This window comes from Pinus tabuliformis, chromosome 2_2 (assembly GCF_031772625.1).
Source record: "Pinus tabuliformis cultivar Carrire ecotype Pingquan chromosome 2_2, CPIR1, whole genome shotgun sequence".
In the NCBI taxonomy this organism is placed as follows: domain Eukaryota; kingdom Viridiplantae; phylum Streptophyta; class Pinopsida; order Pinales; family Pinaceae; genus Pinus; species Pinus tabuliformis.
Window position 1 is genome coordinate 995,986,395 of NC_142300.1, and position 23,762 is coordinate 996,010,156.

Consider the following 23,762-nt stretch of genomic DNA (forward strand, 5'->3'; position numbering starts at 1 on the left):
ACATATTCAAAGTTCTGTGAATTCAAAGCACTGGTCGAGAAGGAGTCGGGGAAGAAGGTGAAGGCTCTTAGGAGCGATAATGGTGGTGAATACATCTCGGACGAGTTCAAGGATTTCTGCAAGGCAGAAGGGATTCGTAGAGAGCTCATAGCTCCCCATAACCCACAACAGAACGGGGTAGCTGAGCGGAAGAACAGAACGATTGTGGGTGCTACACGGGCAATGTTGCATGATCAGGGCCTACCCCTTCACTTGTGGGCGGAAGCATGCAATACAGCAGTTTATGTGCAGAACCGTTGTCCTCATAGGATACTTGGCATGAGTACACCCGAGGAGGCTTATTCTGGTAAGAAGCCTGATCTTTCTCATTTGAGGATTTTTGGTGCTAACGTTTACATGCATGTGACGAAGGATGCCAGAAAGAAGTTGGAACCGACTGCAGAGGTTGGGATATTTGTGGGGTACACTGATACGCCCCACAACTATCGTGTGTATTTGCCAGACAGTGGTAAAACTGTTGTGCGACGAGATATAAAATTTCAGGAGGAGAAAGCCATGAAGTGTTCGCTTGAGAGGGAGCTACACTTGCATGCAGATGAGGAGCTATTAGTTCCTAAGGATGAGCTTCAGGACGTGGATCAGCCACAGGACGAGGTTCATGGAGTGGAAGAGACCACTCATGCAGCGCCAACCATCAGAGGGCGAAAGCGCTTGACAGAAGCTGAGCGACTGGCTCAAGATGCAGAGAAAGTTGTAGGACCACCTACAGCCCAACGCAGGCAGAGACAGTCACCTGATCGGTACACTGGATACATGGCTCTTATGAGCAAGTGTGTTGTGACTGAGCCATCCTCTTTCGAGGAAGCTGTGGAGGATCCCGCATGGGTAGACGCCATGGTGGAAGAGTATGATTCTATTGTCAGAAACAGTGCATGGGAGATTGTTCCTAGACCGGAGGGGAAATCAGTGGTAGGTTCGAGATGGATCTACAAAGTTAAGCAGGCAGCTGACGGGAGTGTGGAGAAGTACAAGGCAAGATTTGTTGCCCGAGGCTTTTCACAGATTGAGGGGATCGATTATGAGGAGACCTTTGCACCTGTCGCAAGGTATTCTTCCATACGGACGATTCTTGCTCTCTCAGCGCAGATGGGATGGCACATTCATCAGATGGATGTGAAGACTGCGTTTCTCAACGGAGTCATTGAGGAGGAGGTGTACATTGAGCAACCCGAAGGCTTTGAAGTCTTCAGCAGCGAGTCACATGTGTGCAGGCTCAAGAGAGCGCTGTATGGGTTGAAGCAAGCACCACGTGCTTGGTACACACGGATAGACAGCTATTTCACAGGACTTGGATTCTCCAAGAGCGAGGCGGATCCGAACCTATACCAGATTGTGGTGGAGGGTAAGTTGCTTATCATTGTACTGTATGTTGATGATTTGATTCTAACGGGTGATGAGCTGTTGATACTGTCATGCAAGAAGGATCTTGCTACAGAGTTTGAGATGAAGGATTTGGGCCTCCTTCACTATTTCCTAGGATTGGAAATATGGCAGCGCAGTGGTGGACTGTTTGTTTCTCAGGGCAAGTATGCTCGGGAGATACTGGAGAAGTTCAACATGCATGGCTGCAAGCCTGTTGATACTCCTCTTCCTGGAGGTTGGAGGAAGGAGGATGCCACTTCGGGAGAAGAAGTGGATGCCACTGTTTATCGACAGTTGGTGGGGTCGCTGATGTATTTGGTCAATACACGACCTGATATATGCTATGCAGTTAACCAGCTTTCACAAGCTATGGTTAAGCCTACCAAGCTCTTCTGGAAGGCGGGCAAGCATGTATTGCGCTACTTGAGAGGCACATCGGGATATGGTTTGTGGTACAGACAGGAGGATGAGGTGAAGCTATGTGGCTTCACGGATGCAGATTGGGCAGGGAGCCCAACAGACAGAAAGAGCACATCAGGAGGGGTCTTCAGTATCGGATCGACAACAGTTTCTTGGTACAGCAGGAAGCAAAGATCTGTGGCACTCAGTTCAGCGGAGGCCGAGTATATGGCAGCAAGTTTGGCTGCATTCGAGGCTATATGGATGAGGAAGATCCTGGTTGGTTTGTTCGGTTCTCATTTGGATCCTACTGTGATTTACTGTGATAACCAGAGTTGCATTAAACTCTCGGCTAATCCTGTATTTCATGATAGATCTAAACATATTGACATCAGGTACCATCATATCAGAGATTGTGTGCAGCGGAGGATCATGTTACTTTCGTACATTCCAACGGAGGATCAGGATGCTGATATTCTGACGAAGGCTCTCACCAGGAGCAAATTCGAGTACCACCGAGGCAGGATAGGGGTTGCTGATAATCCATATCTTGTCGAGAGGGAGTGTTGAGATTGCAACAAGATGATGGAGCTTAGTGAAAAGAGTTGCCTTCACTAAGTGGGCCCGCAGGCTATTTTTGGCGCAAGTCTATTTTTAGACTATGTCTATTTTTAGACATATGGATCATGTCTATGTTTATGGATGATTGATCAAGTTGGGAAAATAGATGGACTTCTATTTTTGATGAAAGTGTGAGTGATCACAGTGTGAGTGATCAAGTCTATTTTTAGACTGGCTGTCAAAAATAGAAAAGTCAAATATTATTATCTCATAATAATATTTGGACTATAAACTTAATCTTATTCTCTTGGAGCACTTCAGTTTGAGCTACGGAAGTGGCACATGCAGCTGTCAGAAGGAAATTCGTTTTTCTTATGAGTCAGTTGAGTTGTTGCATGCATGACTTCAGTTAGAACTCAAGTGAGTTGAGTTTAGTGGACTGGAGGTACAGTTGATGGAGTTGTGTTCAGTTTAACTTAGTTAAACTGGTTGTAGTTAGTCTAACTGCAGATAGACTAATGATGAGTTGTTAAACTAATTATTAACTCATAATACAACTAAAGAATACATCAGTTAACTCAGTTGCATGTCAATGCATGTTCAGTTCAACAGGGACAGGTGGTAGAGAATCAGATTGCTATCAGTTGTGACTATAGTTGTGCACCAGATCTTGCACAATCAAAGGATTGAGTATGCCAATGAGTTTGCTCACGTATTTGGCCCGCATTTTAGCCTTTGCTCACGTCCACAAAGAGTGAGTGACTATTTTGCAGGTGAAAATCGAGTTTGGGAAGCAATTCTCATCAGTTCTTGAGCAGGTATTGAGCAGTGGAGGCAGGCAAGCAGTGGAAGAGATTTGGAGATCAGATCTGAGCTGTATTGTGTGTAACAGAGGTGGAGATACTTGTGAGAAGTATTATGCTGTGTAATGTTACATGACTCAATCATTAATATACAGATAGTGTGGGGTTTTTAGCGAGATGCTTTCCCCGTGATACATACTGTGTTAATGTGTGAATGCTCTTGATGTTTTATTGTTATTGATGCTGCTATATTCTTGATCAACGTAGAGGAGCTTATGTATTGTGTATGTTTTCCGCATTAGTACATGATCAGGATAATTTCCATTGAATATGTGTTAAATTATTCAAAATTTCTACAAAATTCGTCATCTATTGGTTTTTGGTGATTTGATGATTGTAACCCAGCAGGTGAGCAAAATCAAAGGGAATTATGAGCAGATTCAAGCTCCATTTTGCATAGAATAAGTCTTCAAAAATTTGAAACGATTGATTTATTTCCTGTTAAAAGACATCTTAACATGGTGGCAAACTCTTTAGCTAATAAGAGTGTCACTTTGGAACAAGGAGTTTTAACTTTGGGCAATGTCGATCCAATTATAAAACCATTACTGTGAGGTGTATATACATAGCTAAAATGTTGGGGGATTGGAATTAATGTTTAAACCAATGCACAGGACACAAGTTGTCCTAATGTCAGACGTTACCCAAAACATTCAATAACTTTTATTTCATTCCTCTTGTTCTGGCGGTCGTTGCCTTATGCAGAGGGATGGGATCATGTAAGCACTTGAATAGCTCATGCAAACTAATGTTTGTCAATGGACAGATGGAGGGTGGGATTCATGGCTAATAAATTCGATCATATGCATAGAGTTACCATTTCGTCATTCAAGGTGCAACACACATGCTTGCAATTTCAATTTTCAATAGAGGTGGTTTATAATTGCTAAGTTTAAATTATGGTGATGGAACTCTCAATTTGGAAAATGCGTGAGAACTAATGCAACATTGAAGGCATGATGGGGAGCAATGAATTGGGGAAGGCAGGTCTACATGGTTATAAGAAGAGGCAGATTTTAGACTTGCCATCACATGGTTGCTAGTTAGTTTCACAACTTGCTAGGATAGAAAGAAGGCTCACTGCATGGAATTCCCAATGGATAGGAATTTTAGCGTCGACGATGAGGACAATACTTCCGTTTAAATAAAATGATGACGTCTATGGAGTTTATAATAACTCTAATATCCAGGAATGGGGAGATGCTTTTGATAAAGTATTGAGCCCATTTTGAACTATTGACTCAGAAACTCAGTCTAGTGGAAGACAAGTAGGAAAGGTTGCAACTGGCAACTGGTATGTTGAATTCAAGATAGAAATCTAGTTTCTATGTCATATGCAAGGGAAATTGGGGTTAACAATGATGAGTTCAAAGAATTTGTGGTGGGGATTCCAGACTTGTTGAAGGCAACTGCCAATGAAGTGATTGTAGGCTTGGTTTTATCTCCTTCTCAGATAAAGCCTGAATCCCATGGAATTGAAGTTAATTTTGCTTCCGAAGAGAACATAGAAGGCTAGTTTTACTTTATTTAGTTTCCTTCATGTTATGCAAATACATAGTAATATTAGGAGTTTTTTGGAAGTTGTATAAAGAAAGCTAGTTTAGATTAGTTGGATGTAGATAGGGTGGTATACAAACCAATCATTTTTGGAACTTCCTGAACTCAGGAGAATAAGTTTTGGTTAAAGATGTACAAGGTTTTTGCCTTCAAACTAGGATATTTTAATACAAATCCATAACCATTTATTAAAAAAATATATTAAATTTAAAAAATATATAAATAACCTTTATTTCATGATATCTCTTAAAAGAAAATTACAATAATATTTCTAAATTTAAATATAAATTTTACCAAGTAAAAAAATACAAATTCTTTAATTCCATACAAATCATAAGTAACACCTCTTTTTAAACAAGCTTAACATAATCCTGGATAGGAAAAAAAAAAAAACAAGAATAATAGCTGCAAAGCAGCATAGTCCCTGCCTATACCACTAATTAATTGATTAAAGCAACAAGAGATCCACATTTTATTGTTATTTCTGAACATGCTTCTGCACTAATCACCTCTGCACAACTTATGTGTAAGAAGATATCAAGTAAAGAAGATTACTATGCAGAAGGAAGCTCAATGTGCGAAAGTGAAAATCATTGTGATGACCTCTTCACATTGACTTTCCTTTCGCACAATAATCTCTTCGGAGTTGACGCTTTTAAAAATACATTTTATAGCTATCAAGATTTCATTTTATTCACACACATAGTCATGTCCGCATAATGAATATATTTTTGTGTTTGTGCGGAGAGGTTTGTATTTCATCCACATTGCTTGTTCCGCACTGCTTTCTCTGCACAATGACAACCTCACAACTTCTTCCGTACATGCTATATCTAGACACGTAACTCTATTGTGCAGAGAGGCCTACATTTCGTCCACTAAAGACTTTTATTGCTAATATTTTAGTAAGCAATTGATGTATACGTTACTATTGGTGATATTCATATTTCCAAATATCTTTTTGTATTTATGCGAAGAGGTTTGTATTTCATCTACATTTGCGTCTCAACTCATTCTTGTTCCACACAACGACGACTGCACAACTTATTCTGTACACACTATATTTGGATACGTAACTCTATTGTGCATAAAGGTCCACATTTTGTTCACATTTTTGTCTCATCTATTTCGTCCACTAAAGGATTTTATTGCTAATATTTTAGTAAGAAATTAACGTATATGATATTATTGGTGATATTCGTATTTCCAAATATCTTTTCGCATTTGTGCGGAGAGGTCCATACTTGAAAGTGATATTCGTATTTCCAAATATCTTTTCGTATTTGTGCGGAGAGGTCCATATTTGCAAAAAACATTCCTAAATAATAATTAAAAAAAGACAAAGCACAATTTATTTGGCACCCCCATCTATCTAACCACCTCTGAAAAAATTTGTCCGCACAACGCCCTTTGATCAGTCATTGACATTTGAAACCCCGCACATGATACCTCCGAGCAGCTAGCTTCGCAAAACCACCTTCGCATAACTACTTATGTTCTTGCAAAAAAATGTTAACCATAGCTTGCAGAGTATTATAGAGAAAAGCTTATCGAACCAAAAACTTGCAGTATTTCCAAATGCGAATAGGAAAACAACAAATGTAAATCGGTTTAGAAGCTTGTAGTATTCTACAACTTTTGTATCTTTGCACTACCACTATCATTTAAGCACAACTTCGTAGATAACAATTTATGTAAGCCAACAAACAGGTTTAATTTCCTTACAGCTAATTAATTGATTAAAGTAGTGTGGGATCTGTATTTTATTGTTATTTCCATACATGTTTCTGCACTAATCAACTCTGCACAACTTACATGTAAGTAAATAGAAGGTAAAGAAGATTAATATGCGAAAGGAAGCTCATTGTGCCGACCTCTTCACATTGACTTTCTTTCTGCACAATAATCTCCTTGGAGTTGAGCTTTTAAAACTAACTTCTATAGCTCTCAAGCTTTCATTGTATACACACACATAGTCATGTCCGCATAACGAATATATTTTTGTATTTGTGTGGAGAGGTCTGTATTTCATCCACACTACTTGTTCTGCATTGCTTGCTCCACACAACAATGATTGCACAAGTTCTTCCGTACACGCTATATATGGACACGTAACTCTATTGTGTGGAGAGGCATTTTGTCCATTAAAGGCTTTTATTGCTAATATTTTCGTAAGAAATTGATGTATACGATATTATTGGTGATATTTGTATTTTCGAATATCTTTTTGTATTTGTGCGGAGAGGTATGTATTTCATTTATATTTGTGTCTCAACCCATGCTTGTTCCACAAAACAACGATTGCACAACTTCTTCTGTACACACTATATCTGGATACATAACTCTATTGTGCGGAGAGGTCTCCATTTCGTTCACATTTATGTCTCATCTATTTCGTCCACTAAAGGATTTTATTGCTAATATTTTAGTAAGCAATTAATGTATACGATATTATTGGTGATATTTGTATTTATGAATATCTTTTTTATTTGTGCGGAGAGGTCTGTACTTGCAAAAAAAGTTCTTAAATAATAATAAAAAAAGAAAAAGTGCACAGTTTATTTAGCACCCCCATCTATGTAACTACCTTTGAAAAAAATTGCCCGCACAACGACTTCTGCACTTGACAATGTCCTTTGATCAGTCATTGACATTCAAAACCCCGCACATGATACCTCCGAGCAGCTAGCTTCGCACAACCACCTTCGCACAACTACTTTCATTCTTGCAAAAAAACGTTAACCATAGCTTGCAAAGGATTATAGAGAAAATCTTGGCAAACAAAAAACTTTCAGTATTTCCAAATGCGAACAGAAAAACGACAAACGTAAATTGGTTTAGAAGCTTGCAGTATTGTACAACTTTTGTATCTCTGCACTACCATTATCATTCAAGCACAACTTCGCAGATAACAGTTTATGTAAGGCAACAAACACAATTTGCAAAGAGAAAATGTTATACGCCCCATTGTTTTCTCTATCATTGCAAATAATGTTTCTCCTCTCACTTACTAGCTATTTCAAATATTTGTAGTCTCGTTTCCCTATAAATCTTGCGTCTGAAACACGACACAAAGATAAAACCACCATCCATATTTTTCATCGTCCCGATCTCCACCCTCTGATTAATAGAAAACAAACCTGCACATAAATACAAGTCATCTCAACATTCAATTCACCAATGCCCTTCTATAAGTCATTGACATTTGAAATTGATATTAATAAACGTGGGACCCAGATATCATGGGTAGGAAGCATTTGTTCTCTACAGACGCTACCTCCGAACAACACAGTCCATTGCGTGCAAAAATCTTTCAATCTTTCATTGTATGCACTTCCGCATCCTAAAAAATCTATTAATAATAAAACTAATATCAAAATGCATTACAATTAAAAGACCCCTCTACACTTCCCTCATTCCGCACAAATTCCACACATGCATTTGTTCTCCACATAACCTCTGCACACGCACAACCATCTCTGCACAACTTCGTCTGCACAACTACTTCTGCAGTCAATAATGCCCTCAGTCATTGACATTCAAAACTGATATTAATTAATGATTATACATTGTGAAATATGTCCCTAAATAAGAATTAAAAAAAATATATTTTTATATTTATTATCTTAGTAAACTTTGCACAAAACTTTCGCATAACATCCGCACATGCACAACAACCTCCACACAACTTCGTTCGCACAACTAGTTCCACACTCAATAATGCCTTTAATTGGAGTTCGAAGCTCCGCACACGAAACCTCCAAACAACTAGCTTTGAAAATGATATTAATTAATGATTATACGTTGTGAAATGCATCCCTAAATAACAATTAAAAAACAAATTTGTATATTTATTATCTTAGTAAACTTTGAACAAAATTTTAGCATAACAACGACATGCACACAACAACCTTTGCACAACTTCGTCTACATAACTACTTCCACACTCAATAATGTCGTTAATTGACATGCAAAACTCCGCACGCGATACTTATGAACAACTGGCTTCACACAACCACCTTCGTATAACTACTTCCTGATTTGAAAATTGATCATCCTTTAACACTTTGCAAGTTTTGATAAATTTGGGTCTTCAAACAGTCACTTAGACTAGTTAAGTTTTAAATGAAATTAAAGATGAAACAAAATCATATAAAACCCAACATGATGAAAATGAAGAAGAGAAAAACCAAATGATAACAAAGTTCGTCTAGTGTGGACTACATCTTCCGGCCCTGCTCCAACAGCTAAGCCACTTTATCAATCGCGGCAACAAAAAGAGTACATTACAAATCTTTGACTCATAGAGTAAACCTCCTTCTGGAGTGGCATTGTTTCTCCTTCAAATAAATGTTTTCCTTCATAGAACTCTCACTCACAAGTTGACTCCCTTTAGCAAAGAGATGATAGTGCCAAAAGAAAAAGACTCTCATTGAATGTGGCAACAGGTTCTCATACTCATTCTGAGATCAAGAAGCAAAAATCCAACTGCTTCATAATGTAGTTTCGAAATGGTCTTTCTCCACAATCATACTGAGAATAGACTGAAAAGTTGGCTACTCTAATGAAGAAATAGACTTTGCAGATGCGTCCGAAAGACTCGAGAACCCCTATGTGGGCTCTTCTTGGGCTAAAAAAGGTTGAAAAATGGCCAAGATATTCCTCATTGTTCCTTTCTCTGTTATCTGTCATGCAAATTTACCAAACTGGAAAATCTGACGACGGTTTTTTCCTTTGGTGTATCCGCCAGGTAACAATTTCATGTGGAATCAACACTGATTCTGCCGCAAATGGTGCAATATGTTGAACAATAAGTTGGGCACTCGCAACCCAACTTTTGCCTTCTGTTTTGGTCATGTTGCAATTCATATTTCCATGGGTGCAGGCCAGAGGCCACACGCCGACGGCTCCACCACTCCTGGTCATATACGAGCCATGTGGCCACGGCCTGGGCCACGTGCCAACCCTCCTCCTTTGATACCCACGCTATCAGTCATATGGGTTTAACATAGGACTTGATGATCCAAATTTAAACAAGAACGCAACAAATTACATATATAACCATAAATATAAAGATGCAATGGAAATAACACTTCATTTCATTAATATCAAACACTGAAATATGCTTACAAACAAAATGGAAATAAGACTAGCTCGGGCGATGGTAGCTTATCTCTGAGAAGAGATGTGGCGACTACATGCCTCTGAACTATGTTACAATGAGGCTCCAAGGCCTATTTATATTGAGAAACAATGGAAAACCCTAAACATCCATAAACCTAACCCTAGGAGATGAAGAGCCAAAATTGTGGTCCTCGTTTGGGTAAATTGGTACATCAATTCCCTAGGGTCGTAACTTTGGCATATGATCTTCGTTTAGCTATCATAATACCTTGTCTCGAATATCTCAAACAGTGGGTCGGAAACAAATTTTGATACATTGATTGGGAATTTTCTAGTCTCTTTGTTCTCTATAAAAATGTCGTTTAGGGCCTCAAAACAACTCCAAAAGTTCAAGACTCGAAAAACTGCCAAAAATAGTAAAATTGTGCTACAATTAAGGAAAATTAAAAATTGAAAGAGATAGCGTTGGGGGTCCAAGTGGAATAGGAGGGTGGCCACCAATATCCACTTGGATCAGTCCTCCCCCCTTAGGAAGCAATGGTCCCCATTGCGTTGAGTGCCTCCATGAGATGGGGAAACTTCTGTTGAACTTGGTCCCTGGTGAGCCATTTTCCTTGGTGCAGGAATTGGCCAGCTTTGACAACTCGATACAGTTGGATCTTTTGTTGGCGAGTGTTCTTGACTTGTGTGTCCATAATCCAATCAGTTGTGGCTTGTTCCATGCAGTCTGGGTTTAACTCTGTTGGTGTGAGTTGTTCTGCAATGTCTGATGTGTCCAACAATGGTGGGAAGTATGGTCGAAGGCGGTCCACATTGAACACTGGGTGCAGGCCAAGGAATGGGGGAATGCTGAGCTCAAAATCATTGTCTCCCACAACCTTGGTAATGGTGTAAGGACCATATCGGAGTGGTCTGAGCTTCCAATGGGCTCCAGTAAGGCATTCTTTCTGCAAATGCAACCAGAATTTGTCGTCCACCTGAAACTTGTGTGGCACCCGATGTTGATCATGTCACTACTTATACTTGGCATTTGACTTCTTCAGGATGTCATGAACTTGCTGGCAAATGTGTTGGATGCGTTCAATAAATATGGTCACTTTATTAGCCTCAGACAATACATGTGTGGATTTTGTTTGTGTAGTCGCATGAGGCATGGCAACATCAATCAGACACAATGGTTGAAATCCTAGACCCACTTGAAAGGGATTGCGACCAGTCGAGTTATGGAGAGCTTTATTATAACTGTGTTGCACATATGGAAGACTCTCATCCCAAGTTCGAGGATGCTTGGAGTTGTACATGCAGGGTATGTGCACTATCATCCTATTGACGACCTCCGTCTGATCATCAGTTTGGGGATGGAAGGCAATCGATTGGGTGAGCTTGGTGTCCAATTGTGTCCAGAGGCTTAACCAGAATGTGCTTAGGAACCTACTATCCTGATCTGATATAATGGTCCGCGGGATCCCAAAATGTACCTGTACTCGTTCAAAGAAGAGTTTGGCAGTGTCCTCTGTTATGATACTCTTCTTGCAGGCCGCCAATATAGCCATCTTAGAAAATTTGTCCACGACCACAAAAACAGTCATTACCATGCTTGGTAGAAGGGAGGCTAGACATATAGTCCATGGAGATGGATTCCCACAGCTGGCTAAGAGTAGGCAGAGGATTGTATAGACCTTGCTTCTTGATGGTTGGCTTGGAAATTGTGCAAGCAGTGTAGGATCTGATATATTTCCCAACATCCAGTCGGAGTTTGGGCCAATAAAAGTACTTTTGTAGTACAACCACAGTTTTCTCCACACCAAAGTGTCATGCGACCTGACTATAGTGTGCCTCCCAAATCATCTTGGCATGCTCACTTGAAGGAACACAAAGGTGGCCCAGGTAGCATAATAATGCATCATGGAGGTGGAAATCAGGAACTTGCTTGCCAGCTACTAGCATCTAGTATGTCGAGGCGAACTTTGGATCATTTTTGTATAGTTGCGACCATCTAGAGGTCTCGTGACCACAAGAGTTGAGAACAATAGTTAGTGCTGCAACTAGGGGCCGACTGAGGCAATTTGCAACATGATTGGTGCTACCCTTTTTGTATTTAATGTTCAAGTGGAATTGTTGTAGATATGTAGACCACTTCTGATGGCGATCGTTCTGCAACTTCCCTTGTGTTTGTATAAACTGAAGAGGTCGGTGATCGGTGTGGATGACCGTCTCCTTCCCCAGAATGTAGTGATTCCATTGTCGGCAAGCCTGCATGATGGAATACATCTCTTTATCATAGGTGGGGTACTTCTGAATTGTATCGGAAAGTGTCTCACTATGATAGGCCACTGGATGCCTGTGTTGGGTGAGGACTGCACCAATAACATAGTCTGAGGCGTTTGTCTTGATTTCAAATGGCTGTTGTAGGTCTGGCAGTGTGAGTACTAGTGCAGAGTAGAGGTGGTGCTTCAACTCAACGAACACCTTTTGTTGGGACTCGGACCAGGAAAACTTTGCTTTCGCCCCACCCTTAGTAATCTAACTCAAAGGCCAAGTGATATGGGAGAATCCCAACACGAACCTCCAATAGAAATTTGCAAGGCCCAAAAAGTTGTGAAGCTCCGTTAGAGTGGTTGGGGCTGGCCAATCTCGAATGACTTGGATCTTGGTTGGGTCCACATGCACGCCACACTCATCTATGATGTAACCCAAGTATTGGACCTAGCTCATGCCAAAGGTGCATTTCTCCAAGTTGGCACATAGTTTGTGCTGTCGAAGGGTTTGAAGGACCTGTCGAATGTGTTGCAAGTGTTCTTCCCAACTCTTGCTGAAGATGAGGATGTCATCTAGATAAACCACCACGAACGAGTTGGTGAAGGGCCGCAAGATGTCATCCATTAGCCTCATAAAAGTAGCAGGGGCATTTGTCAACCTGAAGGGCATAACCAACCATTCGAAAAGGCCTTCCTTGGATTTAAAGGCGGTCTTCCATACATCTGTGGGCTCTATTAGAACCTAGTGATAACCAGACTTCATATCAATCTTGCTAAAATACTTGGCTCTCTTGAGTTAGTCCAGCAGGTAATCAATCAATGGGATTGGATACCTGTTCTTGACAGTGATTTGTTTAGTGCCTGATAATCAATGCAGAGTCTTCAGGTCCCATCCTTCTTCTGTACAAGTACAATCAGGCTCCCACAAGGCAAGGAACTTGGTCGGATGTGCTCTTTTTGCAGCAACTCCTGGATTTTCCACTTGATCTCTTCATTTTATAGAATGGAGCGACGATATATCGACTCATTGGGTAGAGGTGCTCCGGGAGTTAGATCGATTGAATGCTTGACCTGACAATGGAAGGGTACCCCGATGGGTGAGGAGAAGATGTCCTTGTATTTTTCCATGACTGTATCCACCTGCTTCTGTTGCTTGGAGGAACCCTTCCAGGGGGCCATGATGTGGCTATGAACTTCCCCTTACTTTGAGAGCGAATCGGAAAGAAAACAAATCTCCTAGTCTAGGAGATGACCTTACTACATTGCTTAGCAGAGATTAAAGAGATGGTGGTAGGTGGGGATACATCTGGTATCCTATATAGCTTAGTAACCAATGAAATAATAACAGAGCAAGGTCTAGACTCATATACAACATGCTGCTTCCATAAGTATGGTTGTCCTAATAATACATCACAAACTTCAAGAGGAGCAACATCACACAATACCTCATCTGTGAAGGGCTTGATGCTGTAGGGAAGGCGACACTGCTGGTTGACACATAGATCTTGTCTTTGGTGAAGCCATTTGATGGTATATGACTGTGGATGCGTTGTAGCTGGGAGGCCTAGTCGCTTCACGACCTCCACTGAAATGAGGTTCTTTTGGCTCCCATTGTCAATAATGAACTGTGTGGGAGAGCCCTTCACCCACATTTGTAAGTGGAATAGGCACTCTCTTCTCAATATCTCTTATTGCAGTCCTGGAATGCTAGAGACAGACTCAAAACCTCCTCTTAAATGTAAAAAATGCTTACTTTATATTGCTTACACCAAGAAAATGTCGAGATTGGGTCCAATAAACAAAATTATATCACTAGTGCTCTTAGAGCATTGCCCTCCTTAAAGGTTTCCTCATGGAAATCCTCTTCCTAAACTGTTAAGGATTGGCCAATCCTATAAAAAGTTGACTATAGATAAGCTCCTCAAGTCTCACTCGTTGCATATCCTTTTTCTTTAAGAATCCATGATGAAAACCAAACTAACCACAAAATCGCTAAGTGATCTATTCAAAAACTGGGATTTCTTGGCTACAGATGCCACTAGTAGATCCAAGGGCTTGGTGACAGGATGGAGGAAAGATGCTATGAAAAATTCGTTCCAAATGAATTATTAAATCTAGACTGGCTATAAAATCCCCCTCATGTGATTTGGAGAGGTCCTTCCTTTGTCTAGAAATTTTCTAGGAAAATACATTGGAAAATCCTTCCTTTCATTATCATCATCTCATTCTTGGAGGTGACCTCAACTTCATTTTCTTTCATTATGATAATATCATTCATGGAGGTGACCTCAAATTCACATTGGGGGCATGTGATATTTGGGGGCTTGTAGCACACCAAGGCCCTCTAGCTCATTTCCTATTGGAGAAATTGGATCATGTGGGTCTAGTTGACATAAAAACTCCAAAATTGATGCTCTCTTGGAGAAATACCAAAACTAGGGAAGCCAGAATAACCAAACAACTTTATTGTTTTCTTATATCAAACTCCTTATAGCTTCAAATATGAGAATTCGTCAATGGGTTTCAGTGGGGAGTGAATCAAACCATTGTCCCATTTTTTGGAATTGATTGAAGCTATTTCAAAGCCCCTACACTGTTTAAAGCTAAATTTGCACTAGTTAGGGGCCACTCCTTCCTTCAGGGCATAAAAGATGCTTGAAGTCCTTACAATATGAATGAGAGGGCTTCCCCTCCTCTTCAATTCCATGAAAATCTCATAAAAGAAAAATAAACCATCATCACTTGGGTTCACTAGAGAAAAGAAAGAGGCTCCATACTTCTATCCGAAATTGAAAACTCCATTCATTCTTTCCAACCTTTGGAATATGAGAGCCTCTTCTTTGATCAATTAAAGGACCAAATGCGGTCTTTATTGGAAAAAAGAATGAAATCTGTCTTGAAAAGGAAAATGAATGGAGAATGAAAAGCAAGGCCCTCTAGCTACAGGCTATAAATGAAAATACAAAATATTTTATCGTTTTACCAATCATAGAAAGCATGTTAACACCATTTAGAAAGTCACTAGAGAGGATGGCTCACATGATACATCTTTCAAAGACATGTCAATATAAGGTATAAATCGTTTAAGTCTCTTTTCAAATTTGAATCCAAAGTCACCATTCACTGTATCTTGCAGGTTGCTAGACATTTACCTAGTTTATTTGATATTGAAGGAAATGACCAACTGATGGAAGAAGTCATAAAGAAGGAAGCGAAAAAGATTCTCCGCAGTTTTTGAAAGGGAATAAGCCCTAGTCCAAATGACCTCCCTATTGAATTCTATATTGAGTGATATGATTCCATTGGTGCTATCTAACAAAATCACAAAACAGAAGAAAAGATAAATCAACAGCTTGAAAATAAGACTCTTCGAGGGGGAAACCTCCTTTACATCACATAAATGAACAAATTCTTGGATTATACAAATGAAAAGACCTCCTTTGTATACATAGGAGTCTAAACGGTCACAATAAAATTAGGGCCTACATAACAATAATAATGTAAGGGCACAACAATAACTATAGTGGGCTTCTATGGGTCAGAACAATAAGAATATGGGGCTACACTAGTGCTAGAGGGATCTAACATGCCCCTTTCCTTCAAAAAAGTGTTGTCCTCAATCCCTGAGTAGTTCTGGATGCTTCTATATAAAATTCTCATCCTCCCATGTGGAATCTTCAGTAGGTAAGTTCTTGCACTTAATGAGATAATCTAAAATTGATCGATTATGTAGTCATCGGGTTCTTGTTTCCTTTGATATCAAATTATATGTAACAAAATCACAAAATTAAATTAAGATAGACCAATGACTTGAAAATAAGCCTCTTAGAGGGGGCAACCTCCTTTACATCACATAAATGAACAATTCTTGGATGATACAAATGACAAGAACTCTTTTGCATATATAAAAGTCAAAAGGGTCACAACATAATCAGGGCATACATAACAATAATAATGTAAGGGCACAACAATAACAATAGTGGGTTTCTATTGGGCACAACAATAACACTATGGGGGCTACATGGGGCACAACAATAACAATACGGGGCTACACTAGTATTATAGGGACCTAACAATTGGTGAGGATTTTCTAAAGGTGATCAAATATTCCATATCTTCTAGATAAATATTAACCCCATTCAACTCCTTATTTATTGTTGTCATCCCAATCTCTAACAACCCTTTCTCCTTTGACCAATTCAGACCAATCTCTCTCTGCAACACTATCTATAGAATTATTTCCAATATCATTGCTATCCGTTTGAAGGACATCCTTTCAAAGAACATTTCATCAAAGCAATTTGGATTTTTAAAAGAAAGGCAAATCCATGAATCCATAGGCTTGGCACAAGAAGGTTTACATTTTATCCTATATTCTAATGAAAAAGCAGTGGTCTACAAGGTAGATCTCTTAAAATCTTTTGACCAATTATGTTGGTCGTATATCAAGCTCCTTCTCCATTAGGATTTCTCATATGAGTTTGTCACATGAGTCATATACTATATTAGTTCCACATCCTTTACAATCCTAATCAATGGGGCAACCTCCCCCTTTTTCAATGCGGAGAGAGCTCTCCATCAAGGTTGTCCACTTTGGCCCTTCTCTTTCTCTTAGAGGCAAAAGGATTAAGCTATTTATTAAATGATGATATCCACATTAGGGTTGCCAAAGGAATTTCCATATGTTGGAAAATCTGGAGACTTGTAGATTATAAATGATTTTCCTTTACTTGATAATTACTTGTGATGTTAGTTGGCCTTTTACTCCTTCTTTAGTTCTTGATAATCAAGTACTTATCAAAACAATGAAGATCATAACAAAATAGAGTACATAAGATATAGGCTCCAAGTCAGGGCAAAACCTCTCCAAGGGGAAAACTTAGAAAGAAATGCTTCTCTTCTTACAATGAGACTTACAAGACCCAACGATCAAAGCCAACAACCCTTCCAAGCACCAAGTTGGCCCGCAACGAGATCTGCGTCAAGGTAGCTTCCAGTGCTTCGACCTATTGCAACTTTGTCAAGAATTTCAGCCCTGCAACTTTTTCTCAGAATTTCAACCCTGCAATTTCAGTATGTTGTAGCTTCACAGCTTCACAAACCCTAACAACTTCACATATGTGGACAAGAAAAGATGGACTTCCAAAGATTTCAACCTCTGCTCCTCTTCTTTGTCCTCCCAAGTACTCTTTCTCTTCTTCACTATTGTAGATCGAATTTGAGATGATATGCTCCAAGTGAGTCAAATTCCTCCTTTATATAGCCTCTCTTAAGGGTTGAAATACCCTCCTTTGGGCCGACTTGGTCTTGGGATCCAAAATGACTTTTGATAAAATAAATATCTTTCTTTATTACAATGAGTCCAAATGGGACTATGACACATGACCAATATTATTCTTTATCCTAGAAAGACCTAGAAAATCTAAAAGCATGAAGAACATGCTTTTGACTCAAACTTGAGTATGAAACCCATACTCCAAAATAAAATATAATTTCTTTTTCTTTATTTATAAAGAATATACAATGTCATGATTACAATTAGGTCATTATGAAGACCGAACCTAGTTACAATTTTCAACACCATAAGCCATCTTTGTTCCATCTCACACTTGCTCTTTGCTGATGATATTTTACTCTTCTCTGATGGGAGCTTTAGACACATAGAACATTCACAAGGCTTGCTAGAAACATTCTCACTAGCAAATGGTATGTTAATTGATAGAGAAAGACCTCAGTATATGGATAGGGACTATCCCATGAGAATTTCCCCATCATTGAAAATGCACTATCCTCTTGAAATGAAGAACTAGGAGAAGGCATGAAATATTTGAGTTTTCTTCTTAAACATAACTCATATTCAAAAGTAGATTGGATTTGGCTTATTTCAAAAATTGAAAAGTGAATCCTAGTGTGGTGTAATGGATGGCCCTCCAGAGCTAGAAGACTCATTCTAGTCAAATCAATTGTAGAAGAAAACTCGGTGTATTGGGATTCTCTACCACGGATTCCCAAGGAGATCCTAAATAAAATAAAGCAAATGTCTCTTCGATATCTATGGGCTAGGAAACATGACAAGAAACCTTCTGCTCTTACTGCATGGAAGTCCATTGGTACTCCACAAGCTCAAAGAGGATGTGGCCTCAATAACCTTCTCCTCCTCTCAAAAACACTTGGAGTAAAAGGTGTATGGCACCTTATCTATAAGAATGGCCTCTAGGATGAAACCTTTTATCAGAAATATATAAGACCCTTATTGACCACAAACTAGATACGAAGTCTAGTAAAATATTCATGAAATGGGTCAATTATTTGGAAGGTCGTCATACACACTTTCTCTCTGATTGGTAAGGGACTCTATTGGAAAACAAGGGATGGCTCAGTAGTCTTACTTGGGAAAGATTCCTAAACAAGGAGGCAACAAAATCATCTACTACTTGATCCCTAGTTTCAGGCCTTAATCATGAAGGATTCCTATTCTTAAGACAAATCTCTAGGAGAGATCTAGTACAAGGCACTAAAAATTAGCTATCTGCTCATGAATTAAAACTAGAAGAAGAACACATTAGGGTTTGGAAAATTGTATTCAGTATTTACCAGTGTGGAAAATATGGCCAAAATTTCATGATTTTTCGCCAATTTTGCAATTTTTTCTATCCCATGAAAAGTTGCACACAAAATATCACGATTTTTTCCCTTTTGAAAAAAATTCGCTGAGATTTTGTGAAAATATCACATGGTGACTGAAAATATCGCCAAGCACGCAAGTATGCAGGTTGCAAAAGCAAATTTTGAGTTTTTTTGGTGATTTTGCTTTCTTGATCTTAGGGAAGGAAGGGGATGAGCTTTGTGGTGATTTTCATGGAGGGATTGAGGATCAAACAACCATTATCATCACCAACCAAAAAAAAATTGTGGATCAAAGATTCAAGATCAATAAAAAAAACTTCATTTCTTCCATTCACCGATATGTTTTTAAAAACCCCTATGTTAATGATTTTTTTCATAGATTTATGCTTATGCTTGCTTGCCTCTTTGCCTATCAACATTTTCCTCCTTTGTTTTTTTGTCATTTGTCATGATTTTCATGCTCATGGACCAATGCAAGAGTTTTCTCGATATTTGGACAACAAGCTTCATTTTTGTTTTTAACTTTCTTATGCACCCTTTTATTGTCATATTTCATTGCAAATAATGTAGTAAAGATTTGATCTTTTAAAATGAGGAGGCTATTATTTTTTGTGTAGTGGGGGTTTAATGCCATTTTTTTGTGTTTTTGGTGCCCTCGGAGTGAATTTTAAAGTTGTCCATTAAAAAATTCCACAACGAATATGCCAAAGCCCTTGGACCCATTTTGGCAATATGAGGAACCTAATAGTGAGACAAATTGACAATATCTAAGTGCAAATTGTGTGGGGACAAGATGACAAGAGGGGTTACTCGATTGAAATACCATCTGACTAGAATCCCTGGACATGATGTTGGGCTTTGTAAGAATTCTAGCCCAGAGCTTATAAGAGTTGAATATGGAGCAACTAAGGAAAAAGACAAAAAAAGAAGAGAAGTTACAAACAAGGTCGAATATGCAAGCAGATCTTCGAGGCTATCTACTTCTAAGATTAAACTTGAGGGTAGTTGAAGGGGCTCCATAACTTCACCTGCTGATGTTACTAGGAGGTCATCATTTTTGGTTCCACGAATTGAATGTGGAGCACAACCTTCATTAAAATCAGTAGTTAAAAAAGGAGAAGCAAGAAGAAGACAAAGTTATGGGGAGGTGTCTTTACTATAGTGACATACCTCTCAGCATAAAAAAACAATCCATTTTGGCAACCAATGTGTGATGCTATTGCTAGTGTGGGCCCAAGGTACAAAAGTGCTACATATAAGGAGTTGTGAGGGCCAATCCTTCAAGCGGAAAAGAAGGACATCAACTCTAGATTGGCAGAGTTGAACCAACCATTGGAGGTCTCTAGATGCACAGTGATGTCTAATGGCTGGACATATAGGAAGGGTATGACCCTTCAAAATTTCTTGGTGCATTGTCCTGAAGGTGCAATGTTTATTAAATCAATGGATGCATCAACACATAAAAGATGCAACATTGATATGTGAGTTGTTAGATGGGTTCATCCAGGAGATTGGTGTGTAGAATGTGGTGCAAGCCATAACAGATAATGCAACTAATTATGTGGTTGATGGCAAGATGCTTATGGAAAGGCACTATTCATTGTTCTGAACTGCATGCGCATCACATCGTATTGATTGGATGCTTGAGGATATGGGGAAAATCTCCTTCATCAAGGACGTGATTGATATGGCTAAGAGCATCACCAAGTTCATATACAACCATGCTTTTGTTCTTATCCTCAAGAGGAGATGCACTAGAAACATGGAGTTGCAACGTTCTGCAATCACACATTTTGCTACCAACTTCATTACTATTCAGTGTTTACTTCAATATCAATTTGAGTTGAAGAAAATGTATGTTTCTAATGAGTGGCGTGATTGTAGATACAACAAGAGATAGGATGGAAGAGCCATTGCAAAAATGGGGCACACTGGCACCTTTTGGCAAGGAGTAGAAAAGTGCGACCAGTTAATGAACCTATAGTAAAGGTCCTAAGATTGGTAGATGGGGATAAGCCTACAATTGCTTATCATGGTCATGGACAAGGCCAAAGAGACCATTCGTTCTTATTATGCAGACAAGGGTTCCGCTAGGTTTAATAGACAAATGATGTTCTGGGATGTGATTGATAGTCGATGGATAAGGATGTTTCATCGACCCATTCATGCAACAACACTTTTCGTCAACCCCGCATTTTCCTACAAATGTAACTTTGATTTTGATTACGAGGTGATGGAAGGGCTCCATACCTGTATTCATTGGATGGTACTTGATCTCAAGCTTCACAACAGAATCAATCACAAAAATACCAGTGCTTTCTTCATATTTATGTGTCAATGAATTTATTTCATGTTGTTGTTGCTTTATATGTTTAAAAATCTGAAAAAATGAATAAATTTTGCATTTTTTAAATTTTTGTCCTTTTTTTTTGGTTGATGTTGCCGAAAAAATGTTCCGAAAATGCTCGCCGAAATTTTCCGATGTCAGCGTTTTCAACACCGGTATTTACAACAGCTCTTTGTTTTCTCTCACTCCCGAGATCAGCTCATTATGGCCCATCACCCCTTAGGGAAGTACTCACCAAAATATGGCTTTTCACAACTAATGAAAGTCAACTTGAATCATACAGCTCCTTTGGTGGGAAAAAACTTTGGAAGATGAAGTTTCCCTCAATAGCAAAATTATTTATATGGCTGATTCTCAGGAAAATAGCCACCACTTGGGACTACTTACAAAACCTGGAAACCATTATTTTCAAGTTCCCAGCAAATGCTTCCTATGCTCAATGGATGATGAAGAAACTATTGATCATTTTTATTCTCAAATTACACTATCTATCTGGGCTGAAATACAAAGATTAGAAGACCTGTCGTACCGTTGGGATGGCCCTTCGGTTGAAGATAGCCTAGAAACTTGGCTGTCAGCATCTCACAAAGTCCACATAAGGCTCTTCCTCATACCATGGCTTGGAGAATATGGTTGGACAGAAATCAGGCAATCTTTGGTAACTTTGCCCTCCTCTTCCATCAAAATTGCCATTAATAGTTCAGCCATCATGGAATCTTTTAGATCCAGCAGTGAAAATCAGCTGAAAGCACCAAATATCTCCCTGCAAAAAGACTTCCCTTGACTTTCTTTGATAGTGTTTCCCAAAAGAATCTCCGCAAGGAAGCGCAAGAGGCATTCAACACCTCTATAGTACACAACACATTTCCTTCACAGCGGGACTTGGGTCGGTCCCAAATAATTATGCAAAGCTTATGGCTTTAAAATGAGTACTTCAGTTGCCATTGGACAAAAACGCTTTTATCTATATATGGAGACTCCCTGTTGCTTATAAATTGTTTGCAGGGTTTCAACAGTTTGCATAACTATTCTCTGCAGCCACTCTTTCAGCGTAGACAACAGCCTACTAGCACTTTTCTCAGATCTCCTATGACCATGTCTACAGGAAGATGACTAAAGAAGCGGACTGCCTCTCAAAAGCTCGTTTAGAACTGGACACATATGGAAGATTACAACAGCAGAAGAAGGCAGCTCTACAGAACATCTTCCTGAGCCTTGCTGTAAATAAGGTCTACTCTTTATATCTCTGTTTTGCATAATTTTTTTGGAGTTTTTATGTACTCTTATCAGTCACGATATGAGAACACATTAGCGATTTAAGTTTTTTTGGAAAGATGTATTTAATGGACACTCGTACCTTGGTTCTACCGTCGATCCAATTGGGATGACAGAGGACGAAATACAACTCTTTCTTGGAACAGATTTCCAAAGGCGAATCCAGCCGTGCAAGAAGATAGGGATACTGAATTGGAAGCATCTTTTCCCACACAGAGTCCGAATTGCCGGCCGACCTGAATGTCCGATTTACAGCGCTGAGTCTGCAAACATCTCTGGGTGTAGTGAAGCAGAGCATGCGCGATATGCAGCTCTCTGGCAAACGCCCCATCGTCATCATCGCCCTTTTCTCAATTTCCTCCATTTACTAGGGTTACAGTCTCAAAAAACAAGATTAATTTAATTTTTGGACTTGCGACCCTCACTCTTTACTACCCAACGCACAATGCGAAGGCAATGCCCTTCCGAAAATCTGTTTTATAGCATTACTGTCCTTGTCAATCCATGTTTGGCTTCGCTACGAAGGTAACAGAAGAATTTTTTAAAGAATTCAATCCTTCTCGATCTCTGTTTTCCTTCGCTACGAAGGTAACAGAAGGATTTTGTAGGGCATTTCAATCCTTCTCGATCTCTGTTTTCCTTCGCTACGAAGGTAACAGAAGGATTTTGTAGGGCATTTCAATCCTTATCGATCTCTGTTTTCCTTCGCTACGAAGTTATTGGAAGAATTAAAATCTTGGATATTATACCCTTTGATAACTTCGAGATAGTTATCAAAAAGATATTGCAGACGCACAATCGAAGGTGATGGTGGGAACCTTTACATAAATTGGGGGTGTCGTGTCACAGTCAAGCAGAAAGTGAATTGTATTAAGGTGAAAGTTTCTTCGTCTTTTTCCTGTTTTTCAAAGTGCAAAAGTGACAGCCGTAATGGGTATCGTGTAAAGGTTTCGTTCCTTTCAATGTGCCAACGTCAGAGTGTGAATTCTGTGTTCGTGTTTATCTGTATATATACTATATTGAATTATAAACTTCCGTGTTTTCTATAGTATTTTTTTTTATTAAGTCGGTTGTAATTTGATAACTCACTCTGATGGAAGAGTTCATTGGATTCGATAGAATGGTGGATATTCTGCACTCACAAGAGTTTGTTAATAATATTAAGTTTTGACTCAAGTTTGAAATTAGGTTTATTTGTTTGAGGTGATTGTGGGTGGTAGTGTTAGGCTTTAGAGTATATAGAGGTAGTTGTTTTAGGTTTTTTTTGGTCACACTATGTTTATTAATTTCTTTGATGGAGGGGAAAAAATTGTAAAGATAGTCAATTCA

At 39.1% G+C, this 23,762-nt stretch overlaps 1 protein-coding gene across 1 annotated transcript in view; it reads right to left on the minus strand.

The window, feature by feature from the left end:
* LOC149196694 (F-box protein PP2-B11-like) overlaps positions 1-23,161 on the minus strand; it is a 76,046-nt gene extending 52,885 nt beyond the window's left edge. Inside the window, exon 1 of the mRNA XM_089405614.1 lies at positions 22,516-23,161. Within this exon, the coding sequence (XP_089261740.1) occupies positions 22,516-22,797 (282 nt within the window). The 5' untranslated portion in view covers positions 22,798-23,161. The remainder of the gene's footprint in view (positions 1-22,515) is intronic.
* Between the last annotated feature and the right edge of the window lie 601 nt (positions 23,162-23,762).